The sequence below is a fragment of the Lemur catta genome, chromosome 17 (assembly GCF_020740605.2).
Source record: "Lemur catta isolate mLemCat1 chromosome 17, mLemCat1.pri, whole genome shotgun sequence".
Taxonomy (NCBI): domain Eukaryota; kingdom Metazoa; phylum Chordata; class Mammalia; order Primates; family Lemuridae; genus Lemur; species Lemur catta.
The window spans coordinates 51397853-51408354 of NC_059144.1; the positions used below are offsets into that span (position 1 = coordinate 51397853).

The following is a 10502-nucleotide window of genomic DNA, read 5'->3' on the forward strand; positions in this document are numbered from 1 at the left end:
GATCCACCCGCCTCGGCCTCCCAGAGGGCTAGGATTACAGGCGTGAGCCACCGCGCCCGGCCCGGTATTAGTTTCATTAGTACGAGTAGTCCTGTCAGGGTCGAGGGTAGTGCTGTCAGGGTCGAGGGTAGTGCTGCCAGGGTCGAGGGTAGTGCTGCCAGGGTTACTGGTCCCACCAGTGTGGGGCCTGACGGCCTGATCTCTGTAGCTTGGCGACACCCTGGTGCAGCCACATGCCAGCTGAGTGACCTGGCAACCCTTCTGGCCTCTTTGTTCCTCAATTTCTTCATCAGCAAATTCGAGAATAGGATTCTACTCCTGCGACCGTGGCGTGATGAACGCATTTCTTTAGCTTAAGTGGGGTCGATGCAGCTGCTGTTGTGAGGAACAGGGTCACAAATTACGTCAAACATGTATGTCATGTTTCTCTGATTTCCCCAAAGTGAGCATTTGTAATCAGAAAAAAAGACAGTAAAGATTTTATTTTGAAAATAAGAACACACCCCACCCTCTGGCAGCTGAGTGGAGCCTGGAGCAATGCTGGCAGCATGGAGGGGGGGTAAAAACACACAAGTGTGTCCCCAGTGGCTGGAAGGATAAGGAACAAGGAGGTGACCCAGCCCCACAGGGCGTGTGGGCGGAGCCCCTTCCCGGGCAGGGACAGATGGGAAGATGGCAAGCCCTGTGCCCGAGGCTGCAGAGGACATGTGACATGTTCCTACCCTACGTGTCTTGTTACTCTGCCCTTTTCTGCACCGGCAAACAGGCTCACGTCAAGAGCCTGCATACAAATAGCACTGGCCCATGGCAATTGGGAGGGTTTTCGCCGTGTGGTGCACACGTCCACGCAGCGACCCCCAGGTTCACAGGCCGCAGCCACAGAGACCTGTCTCTGTCCCCCAGTGGTGTCTCTGGAGCATAGAGCTGCAGCCCTGGGTGGGGTCACACTTGTGCTCCCTGCCCCTTCCCTTCTCAGGGCCCCCAGGGCCCTTATCAGCATCGCGTCCTGATTTCTCCTTATTTGCCAAGACCACTGTTTTAAAGACAGATTCCTGCCTTTCACTGGCATCTCTTTGGAAGGACTCAGAAGCCCCCGTCCCTTTGAGGAGCATGTGAGTGGCACTCTCTCCAGAAGGGCGAAGGCAAAGGGAAGGCAGGTCCTTCTCTCCCATTCGTGCCTTTTGAAGCTGCCTGCCTGGCACTCGCTGGCAGAGGGCGAGGCCCAAACACAGCCTCCCAGGAGGCTGCTCCCGCGAGCCGCACACACGGTCGTCCTGGGCGCTTGGCCTCTGCCCCCAGGGCTCCTTGGAGATGTACAGTTAGGCTGGGGGCTGTCCCTCGACACCAAGGGCCTTGGGGCCAGCATGACCCTGGGCACGTTCGTGGCCAGGTGGGGTGCCTGGCCTGGCGAGGCAGCTTGTCAGTTTTCTGAGCCAGGGGGAGACCCAAGGGCCGCCTGACGCCGTGAGGGGGGTGTGGTCACTCGCCTCTTGCAGACAGGCTCAAGCAGCGCCGAGGTTAAGGGCACAGCTGGTGGTGCCCAGGACTGAGAGCAGGCACTGTGGGGTTTGTGCTCTCAGCCCACCCCTGTAGGACAGACGAGGCCAGAGGGTGGTGCCACTGCAGCCTCCAGCTCAGTCACCGCACCCCCCCACCGGCTTCCCTGGGGTCGGCTGTCTCCAGAGGGCCCGCGCCTTTCCCTCCCGCATCTAGGGCCAGGGCACTGCCGGCTCCTCACTTGTGGCAGGACCCCCACAGAAAGGCAGGGTCCCTGCTTCTTCCCCTCCCCCGCGCCAGGGCTCTGCCCCCTGCTAGGGAGACGTGCGGTCCAGCCCAGTGTGCTCCCAGGGGACGGGGGCCACGGGCAGGAGACACTCAAGTCTCTCTCTGGCACAGATCTCCTCCATGGAGAAGAACCTGAAGAGCATCGAGGAGGAGAACAAGCTCATCGAGGAGCAGAACGAAGCCCTGTTTCTGGAGCTGTCTGGCCTGAGCCAGGCCCTCATCCAAAGTCTCGCCAATATCCGCCTTCCGCACATGGTAGGCAGCACCCGGCCCTGCGGGCACCACGGCTGAGCTGGCAGCCCCCCAGGGACTCTTCAGAGGACAGGGAGGGTGGGTGTCTCTCACCCACCTGCCTCTGGGTCCTGCTGGAGGGTCCTGAGCCCTCTGTGGAGATTCTCTCTGCTCCCATGGCCCCAGCGGGCGGTTGGCCCTCCCAGATCCCTTAGGAAGCCCAAACAAAACGGTGGTTCCGACAGCAGAGAGCCTGTTGCTGGGGTCGCTGCAGAGGGAAACACTCATGGTTGTTTCTGCACGAGGGGGGTGCAGCCAGCACTGTCCTGGTTGGCCTGGGCCTGTCTCAGGGCACATGGGGACATGGGTCATGCTGCCCCATCGCTGCGTGGGTGGTGCTTGCTAACCTGGTGCTGTTCTCTAGGAGCCAATATGCGAACAGAATTTCGATGCCTATGTGAGCACACTCACCGACATGTACTCCAACCAGGAGTGCTACCAGAACCCTGAGAACAAGGACCTCCTGGAGAGCATCAAGCAGGCCGTGAGGGGCATCCAGGTCTAGGCCGTGCTGCCCTGAGGAGCGCCCAGCCCGACTCATCCTCACCTCCCACGCCCTGCCCTCGCGGTGGGATCCCCAACTCACAGTGACTCCTTGTTCGAAGCCCGGTGTGGCCTCGGGCGGGTTTATCCAAAGGGGTGCCTGGAAATCAGCGTCTCCCACGATGCCCCCGCCAGGCTTGGGGCTGTGACCTGCCCCCGAGGGGGCACTGGGGCACTGAAGTATTACAAAGTGATTTATTTTTGTTTTCTGGAAGAAATCCGAAAAGCAGCTCAAAGTCTCCAGTGGAAGCTCATGGACAAGGTTCTCAGGGAAGTTCTGGAGTTTGCAACCACAGTATTTTGTCTGTCGAGGCTGGGAGGGTGGCCGCGGGCACGGCGGCGGGTGGGGGAGGGCTGAGTCTCGGCCTGGAGGAAGCGCCCGGGGCAGCGTGTCTGTGTTCAGTGAGGGCCTGTGGCACGTGTGTTTTCTGTTTTGTTTAATTCAGTTTGTGTTAAGGGTGGAACAAAGCTCTGTTCCAGAGGCAGAGTTAGGACTCGGCCTTCCAGACGACCACTCGAGACAGTTGACAAGCATCGCAGCCCACGGGCAGCTCAAGGAATTTAAACGTGGGACACCCCTGAAAATCAGCCTTGTGTCTGGGGCTGCTGGTGCCCCGAGCCTGTGCGACGTGTGTGTCTTTGGGCCACGGCCCCCTCTGGGGGCTGCAGCCTTTAGACCCCGGGTCTGGGCTCCAAGCCCAGGGACCACCAGGCCAGGCCTCTGGCTTCTGTGTGTCCACCCGGGGCCCTGGCCTGTCACTGCCACATTTTCTGGGTCGTGTCTGGCTTGATCTTTGTGTCCGAGGTGACAGAGGTGGGGATGACATCATTAAGGTTGGGGGTAAATTCCTAACAGGAGGCCACCAAGGTTTCACTTCTTTTTAGATCCATTCAAGATGTGAAAAAAGGTGAATTTTAATTTAATGTGTTAAAAACACAATGTTCCTACTGTGTAAATAGAGTCCAGGTCAATTGTGACTGCAATTCAGAGTTAGTATTTAAAAGTAGAGAAACTGCACTTCCTGGAAGAAATTAAAAAGTAGTTAGTTTAATTATTCTGTAAATTATTTAATTTTGTCAAGATGTAAGTATTTATATTCACAACCTCTTATGTTAACGTTTGCTATTTATTTAACATTTTTATTTATTAATTTTATACTATTTCAAATAGATCCCACACCAGGGCACCATAAGAGGGAAAAAAGTGAAATCAAAGCAAAATAACTATTTGACTATAATATAGGCCGCAAAAAAAATCTTGATATAACTTCTAGTTATAATTTTGATGCAACCAAGTTATTTTTTATATATTTTGTTATTTATTCTTTTAATAATGGAGTTTTTAAAAAAGTATTTTGTAACTGAGGAATTTTGATAATTTGGGGATTTTTTTTTTTCCCCTTAGTCTGGTGGAGAGAAAGACATTTTGGTTTTCTTTTTCCCTTTTGGGTTCCTTTTGTTCCAGGCACCGACAACAGCAAACGGCATTCTGTATTTATTATGATTTAAGCGTAGCGCAGATGTGTGTGCTTGGCGTGTTTCCCGTGTCTGTCGTGTGTGGGTCTCGCGCTGCGCCCGGCTGTGCGGGGGAGTCTGGCACCCAGGGGCCGCCCGGGCTCACAGGCTGCGCCCCGTCCCTCTGACAGCTCTGATACTGTGACCCTCCTTCCTCAGGAAACGCTTTGACCCCACAGCACTTCCGGTGTGTTTGCAGGGTGATTTCCTAATAAAAGTCCACTCTGACTGTGAGTCGGCGCTGTGGTCTGTGGGGGAGACGCCGTCGACCCCTGGCGGGGTGTGCGGTGCGCAGGTCCGGGTGGGGCTCTCCCGTCTCTGGCGTCTCTCTGACACCACAGGTGGAGCCCCCCCTGCGTGGGCCCAGCCAACATTTCCTCTTAAAACCGTCCTTGCCTGCCTCCCACGTGTGGTTCTAGAAGGTCGAAGTCACTGTACCAGGTACCTTGCCCTGTGACCAGCCATGTGCAAACTGGAGTTTTCCCCAGGAGTCTTCTCTGAGGCTCAGGGGAGAAGTCTCCTGCAGGTGTTAGACTGGGCTGTGGAATTGGGCCGCCCTGGGCCATCTCTCTTGGCCACGGGCGGAGGGGCTCCGACGTTCTGGGGGGAGGCAGAGCTGGGACGCGGAGGCGGAAGGTGGAGGAAGAGAGCGAGAGCTCCCTGCTGGCATTTTCGGAGCCAGGCGGAGAGCACTCTGCCGCTACAGGAGGCAGCGGACCCTTTCTTTAGCTGGTGAGCTGGCTGTGGCCTTGCAGTGGCTCCTCGGGTTTCCATCCTCACACTGGTGTGTCGGGCGGAGCTCTGGCCTCCCGGGGTGACCCTGGATGTGGAGCTTCCAGTCACACTCGACCTGAACACGCTTCGGAGCTCCCTGGGAATCTGGCCCTCGAGGCAGACCTGGAGCTCCCATCCCGCGTGCAAACAAAGACCTGTTTCCACGGACAAATCCTGAGACATTCTAGGCTGAGTTTCCAGCCTCTGTTCCAGCCACACAGGGTCCGTGACACCGGGGGCCGTCTGTGCCGGCTGTGGGGCCAGCGCAGGCGCCAGTGTGCGCTGGCAGGTCATGCAGAACCTGTGCAGCCACGAGGAGGGCTCCTGGGGCCACCTCTGCCGAGGCCCCACTGGAAACGGGGAGACCAGCGGCCTGGTGTTGTCCCTTCACGGCAGACGCTGGGGCATGGGCGGGGTGTGAGCAAGACTGATTCTGGGGCATCCCTGTTGCAAGCTGGGGCGAAGTTATTCTGGGGGGCAGGAGAGTTGGCTGGAGGTGGGAGCTGTGCTAGGGGCACAGGCTATTACCACGATGTCAGAAAGCTGCGCAGTCCCACAGGGTGACGGTGGCACGAGCCGGTCCCCTCAGGAAGCTGCTCTCACCTTCTGCTCAGAGGGGCTGGCCGGGCCACCGGCCCACTGGGCACAGAGCAGGAGTGTCTTGGAGACACAGGCATGTGCTCCTAGGATTGACTTTGGGTGTGGGACCCCCACCCCACCCCAGCCAGGCCTTCTCCACTGGCTTCCAAACCCTCTCTTTTATCCTCTCTGGAGAGTAAAGCTCAAGGATTTGTCCAGAAGGAGGGGAGTGTTACCCTGGCTCTCAGAGGCAGGGCAGGGTTCTGGGGGCTCTGCCAGCTCCTGAAACACTTTCCACCGGTTGTCTTTGTTTCCGTCCCTCTCCCGTCTCCAGCAGAGCCTGGGGCTGCCCGGTCTTGGGGGTTCTGGGATGTGGACCCCATTGGTTTGGGGCTTTCTGCACGCTGCCTAGAATCCAGTGTTTTGGTCGCCTGGGCCATTGATTTCATGTCTGTGAGTTTTCTGGCTTCTCGGTTGCACTGTTGCCTTTGCTTCCGTCCCCACCCTCCTGCCAGTTCACACTTACAGCCGTCCTTTTAGCTGGGCTAAGAGAGAAGCAAGGTAGATGCAGGTGTGCACCTCCTCCCCTTACCTGGATGTGTACGCTCCAAGTTGACAGCACACGACGGTCTCCCGTGCAGGTGAGGAGTCGGCTCGGTGCTGGGTCAGCATCACTCCATGAGTATGTGGCGCCTCAAGGTCAGGTGAGACTTTCTACCCTTCACCACTCTGTCCCTGTGAAGCTGGTGGCTCCTTGGAGGCTCAGCAGATGTGGGTGTGGAGGGTTTCTTGTCTGCTGAGTGCGAACCTCGTAGCGTAGGCTGCCCCTGCCCGCCAGGCTCACAGTCCCTGCACCGTCCCCTTTGCCGTCCTGAGAGCGGGAGGCGGGATGGGGGCTTCTCCAGGAGAGCTACTGTGCTAATCAGGCTGTAGCAGAGGACACACCAGGACTCCTTCATCCACCACTGTAGGTGCCCTGGGCCCACACCGGGCAGCTGAGCCCTGGCAGAGCTGTGCTCCGGGCTGCGGGGCTCAGGCCCAGTGGCCAAACCACTCTGCAGCCCTCACTGCACCCAACCCCCCTCCCCCGTGGATGCTGCTGTTGTCCCTGTATCTCAGTGTCTGCAGTGTGTGCTGACTTTGCTGAAGACTGACCTCTCCCCTTCCAGCACTTTCTATGGCTCCCTCCTCCTCCTCCTCCACTGTACCCTCCTGTCACCTGCCTGTGCCCTCGTGGCCTCTCCTCCTTCCTAACTTCTACCTCACCCTGCAGCGGCCCCTGCGTGTTCCTTGGGGGCTTCCCCAGCCTATCACCCGGCAACTTTCTCCTCATTCCCAAGGCTGATAGCTGTTTTGTGCAAAGACCTTCCATACTATTCCCCAAGCCTGCCTTCCCTGACTCTAGAACCTTCTGGGTTTCCACTTGGATGCCCCATAGGCATCCGGACACGTGGCCAGGTGACCACTACAGCCTGACTGCTGCTGTGAGCCTGGCCCTCCCTGGGCCCAGCGGGGCACCAGCCCCCACTCTTCACTCAGCCAGCTGAGGGTCTCACGGCCACGTGAGAGTTGCCAGGAGGGGCCACCACTGCCTAATCTGCCACATGGACGTGAACGCCTCCGTGGAGCACCAACCTGGTGGTATGTGCCACTTGGATGCGGCCAGACGTGGGGTGGCCCCGACCGGGGCTGGTGTGTGGTGTGGAGGAAGAACGGGCAGTTACTTGGGACCCTGCATGACGCTGTGCAGGGACAGGCACAGGACAGCACTGGCCACGCTCCACCCCAGGTGGCCACAGGGGATCCTGACCTCCAAGGGACCCCTCCCAGTGACTGGTAGGACAGTTGGAGGTGTCTCCTCTGGCTTGGTCTAGCTCCTGAGGGTCGTACCCTTGGCAGCCTCTTGAGCCAGGGTAGGTACTGGGAGGCACACCGGGAGCCCCACGTGGCTGGAGGAGAGGACGGGACCTCAGCCCTGCAGAGCCGGCCCTGAGCACCCACCTCCCCGGGGTGCGGACTTTGCGGGAGGGGGGAGAGGAGCCTGTGCGGCCTTGCTCCCCGCACGGGAGCCCTGGAACAGGGGGCTGAGAGGGAAAGTGCAGCTGTCCCCCAGCACCCAGTGAACACCCTCACGGGGCCCACTCCCGTCTGCTACTAAAACAGACACACTTTTGTCTGTTTCTTTCACACACTGTCAAAAGTGTGTTTCTATCTTTAATGCTGTCACAGCTCACTCTGCGGGAGTTGTCGAAACAGCAAAAGACAAACTTGGTGACGTTTATGACCAGAGATGGTGAGGGGCCGTGCAAGACCCTCCCTGCTGCGTCGTAAAGACCAAGCAGAAGTGCTGCAAGTCTCACCCCATCCCCCGGGGCCACTGCCTGGGACCCTCGAGCACATGTTGGCAACCTGAGACCCCCGTCAGGCACCAAACTCAGAAGGGATCAGTTACGGCAGCCCCGATTCCCCCTCACAGAGAAGCCCTACCTGGCTCAGGTCTGAGCAGGTACAGGAGAGAGAGAAACACTGACAGCTGCTGAGTCTAATCCTGAGCCCTTTTTATGTGCACAGGCTCCTTCCACCTCTCAGCCACCTGTGAGGGAGGTAGGATTGTCCCCATCACACGGATGATGAAACCAAGACCCAAGGAGGCCCAGGGTCAGACAGGACATGCCTGCAGGCCCCTGACCCCAAGGCTGGCACCTCAGGTACCCACGTGATGGTGACCGCAGCACACCCTGCAGTGGCCCCCAGGGTCTCTCTCCAGGAGGAGACGGGGTGTCGGCCCAGCTGGACCCTCACAGAGCAGTCATACCCAGTGGGCGTCTGCAGGGCTGGAGCAGAAGGGGCTACCACGGTCCCTCGTCCAGTGTGAGGGGCTGAGGGTAAGAGGAAGAGCCCACCTGGGCAGGACAAGGGGAGCCAGGAGCACACAGCTGTGCTGGCCCAGCCTCAGGAAAGTGGGAGCCACTGGGCCACCTGTTAGGGTGCCCGGAGAGGAGGCCCAGCAAGGCCAGGTACCTGACATTGCTTCCCGGGACACTGATCATTGCCCAGGGCAAGTGGGACTGGCTGGAGGCCCTGAAGGCCCCTTGAAGTGGAGGCAGACGCTTCAGCCTCATCTGGAGAATTTATATATTTGGTGAAAAGAGCTACAGAGAAATCAAAGCGGGGAAGGGGGCGTGAGGGTGGTCAGGGATGCTCCTCACCAGGGGACGTGTGCTTGAGCTGAGGGAGGAGAGGGCCAGCTCTGTGGGCATCTGACACAGGGGCAGGGACCCTGGTGTGGGGGGAAGGGACGCAGCTGGTGGGCAGAGTAGAGGAGCGAGGGGTGAGGGGGCTCAGTCGTGGCCAGACTTTGACTCTGTGTGAGGTGCAAAATGCTGGGAGGTTTTGAGCAGTGGAGTGACATTGCTGATTTCTTTTCTGGGTTACTGTCTGCCCAAGATCGCTGAGAAAAGGGTCTCATCACACTAGCGCTGGACGCCCAGTGTCCAGAGAGGGCTGTGCCATTGTAGGCAAACAGCACATGCTGTTGGGTGAATGGAGGGAGGGAAGGAAGGAGGGAGGGGGAGCCCAGGGCTGACCCTGAGTTGCTGGGGACATCGGGATGGGTGTAGGGACAGGGCAGGGGGCCTCCACATGGCATCTCCTCACCGAGAGACCCCAGCGCTGGGCTGCCCGGGAGGAGCCAACGTGGAGCTGGCCTTTCCAGAGACCTGGCCACTGGGTGCCTCTCCCTGCACCTGGCACTCCCGCCTGCCATATGAAGCCAGTCTACAGAGGCTCACGGAGGCCCCGGGTCACTCACCAGCTCAGACACTTCAGGGACTTCCTTGCATCTCCCACCTATACCAGCCCCCACTCTTGGCTCTGAGGTCTGCCACTGGTGGGTTGCCGGCTGCCTGGTGTCTGACAGCTGCCAGCAGGTGTGGAGGTGCTACCGAGGCCCTCCTGTCTGCACCGATGGGTCCAGCTTGCACCTACTGGGTGCCCAGGTGACAACGTCACTCCCCTGAAAACTGCTGCTGCCACCTCCTCCTGGTGACTAGTCTGTTCTGCCACCAGTTGCAGTCAGAAGTTTCTGGAGAAACCTCTGCCTCTCCATGGCTGCCACCCTCTCACACTTTCCCCTCAAGTTTTTCCTCCATAAATCACAAGGGACAACGAGCAGCAGGAGGGGGCAGAGGGGCTGGTGCAGGGGAAGGGGACACTGAGTTCCTCTTAGTGGCAATAATGTTGCGGAGAACCCTGGGCCCCACATCCTAGGAAGTGTGGGGTCAGCTCCTCGGGGTACTTCCTCCTCAAGCGTCCCATGGACAGACCTCTGGGTCCTGGTCTGACACCACCTCTTCGCAAGGGCCCTGCGTGTGCGTGTGCGTGTGCGTGTGTGTATCTCCGGTATGTACGTCCAGCCAAGCTTACATTAAATCGACCATTGCAGACCCCTTCCCTGTGCCCACGTGAAACAGTGTTTTGTTTCAAGACGAGAAATCATTTTTAAGAGTCCTTCCCGACCACTGTCTGAACGTGAGCACGTTCGGGTTGATCAGCATTTTCAGACCAACATCACGCTGCTGTCACCTGGGTGGTGTGAGTGGCCAGCAGCCTCCGCACATGTCTGAAAACAAACGGACAGTGGTTAGTTCGTTCTCTGTAAGCTGCAGGGCTTCGAATGAGGTAGAAGCACTTTCTCCCTTTTCAGCTGACCTAGTTTGTCTCCTCTGAGCACAGCAGCTGTGTCGTGGCGACACCGTGTGGTAAAGTCCTCATCCTGTCATTGCCATGTCCCCTCAATTACTAGTTTGCGGAGAATTTTTAGCATGAATGGATACAGAGTCTCAGTAAGGGATGATGAAAAAAATTCTGGAGATGATGGTGGTGATGGTTGTACAACAGTGTGAATGTACTTAATGCCACAGAACTGTACACTTAAACATGGTTAAAATGGTAAATGTTATGTATGTTTGACCAGAATTAAAAAAAAAAACAACTATAGAAAAAAGCTAGCTGAA

General features: G+C 57.9%; 1 protein-coding gene across 1 annotated transcript in view; it reads left to right on the forward strand.

Moving 5' to 3' along the window:
- The window catches only part of MYT1 (myelin transcription factor 1), a 39585-nt gene extending 37004 nt beyond the window's left edge, over positions 1 to 2581 (forward strand). The window contains 2 exon segments of the mRNA XM_045528116.1: positions 1897 to 2040; positions 2441 to 2581. Of these exon segments, the coding sequence (XP_045384072.1) occupies positions 1897 to 2040; positions 2441 to 2581 (285 nt within the window).
- The last annotated feature ends 7921 nt before the right edge of the window (positions 2582 to 10502 follow it).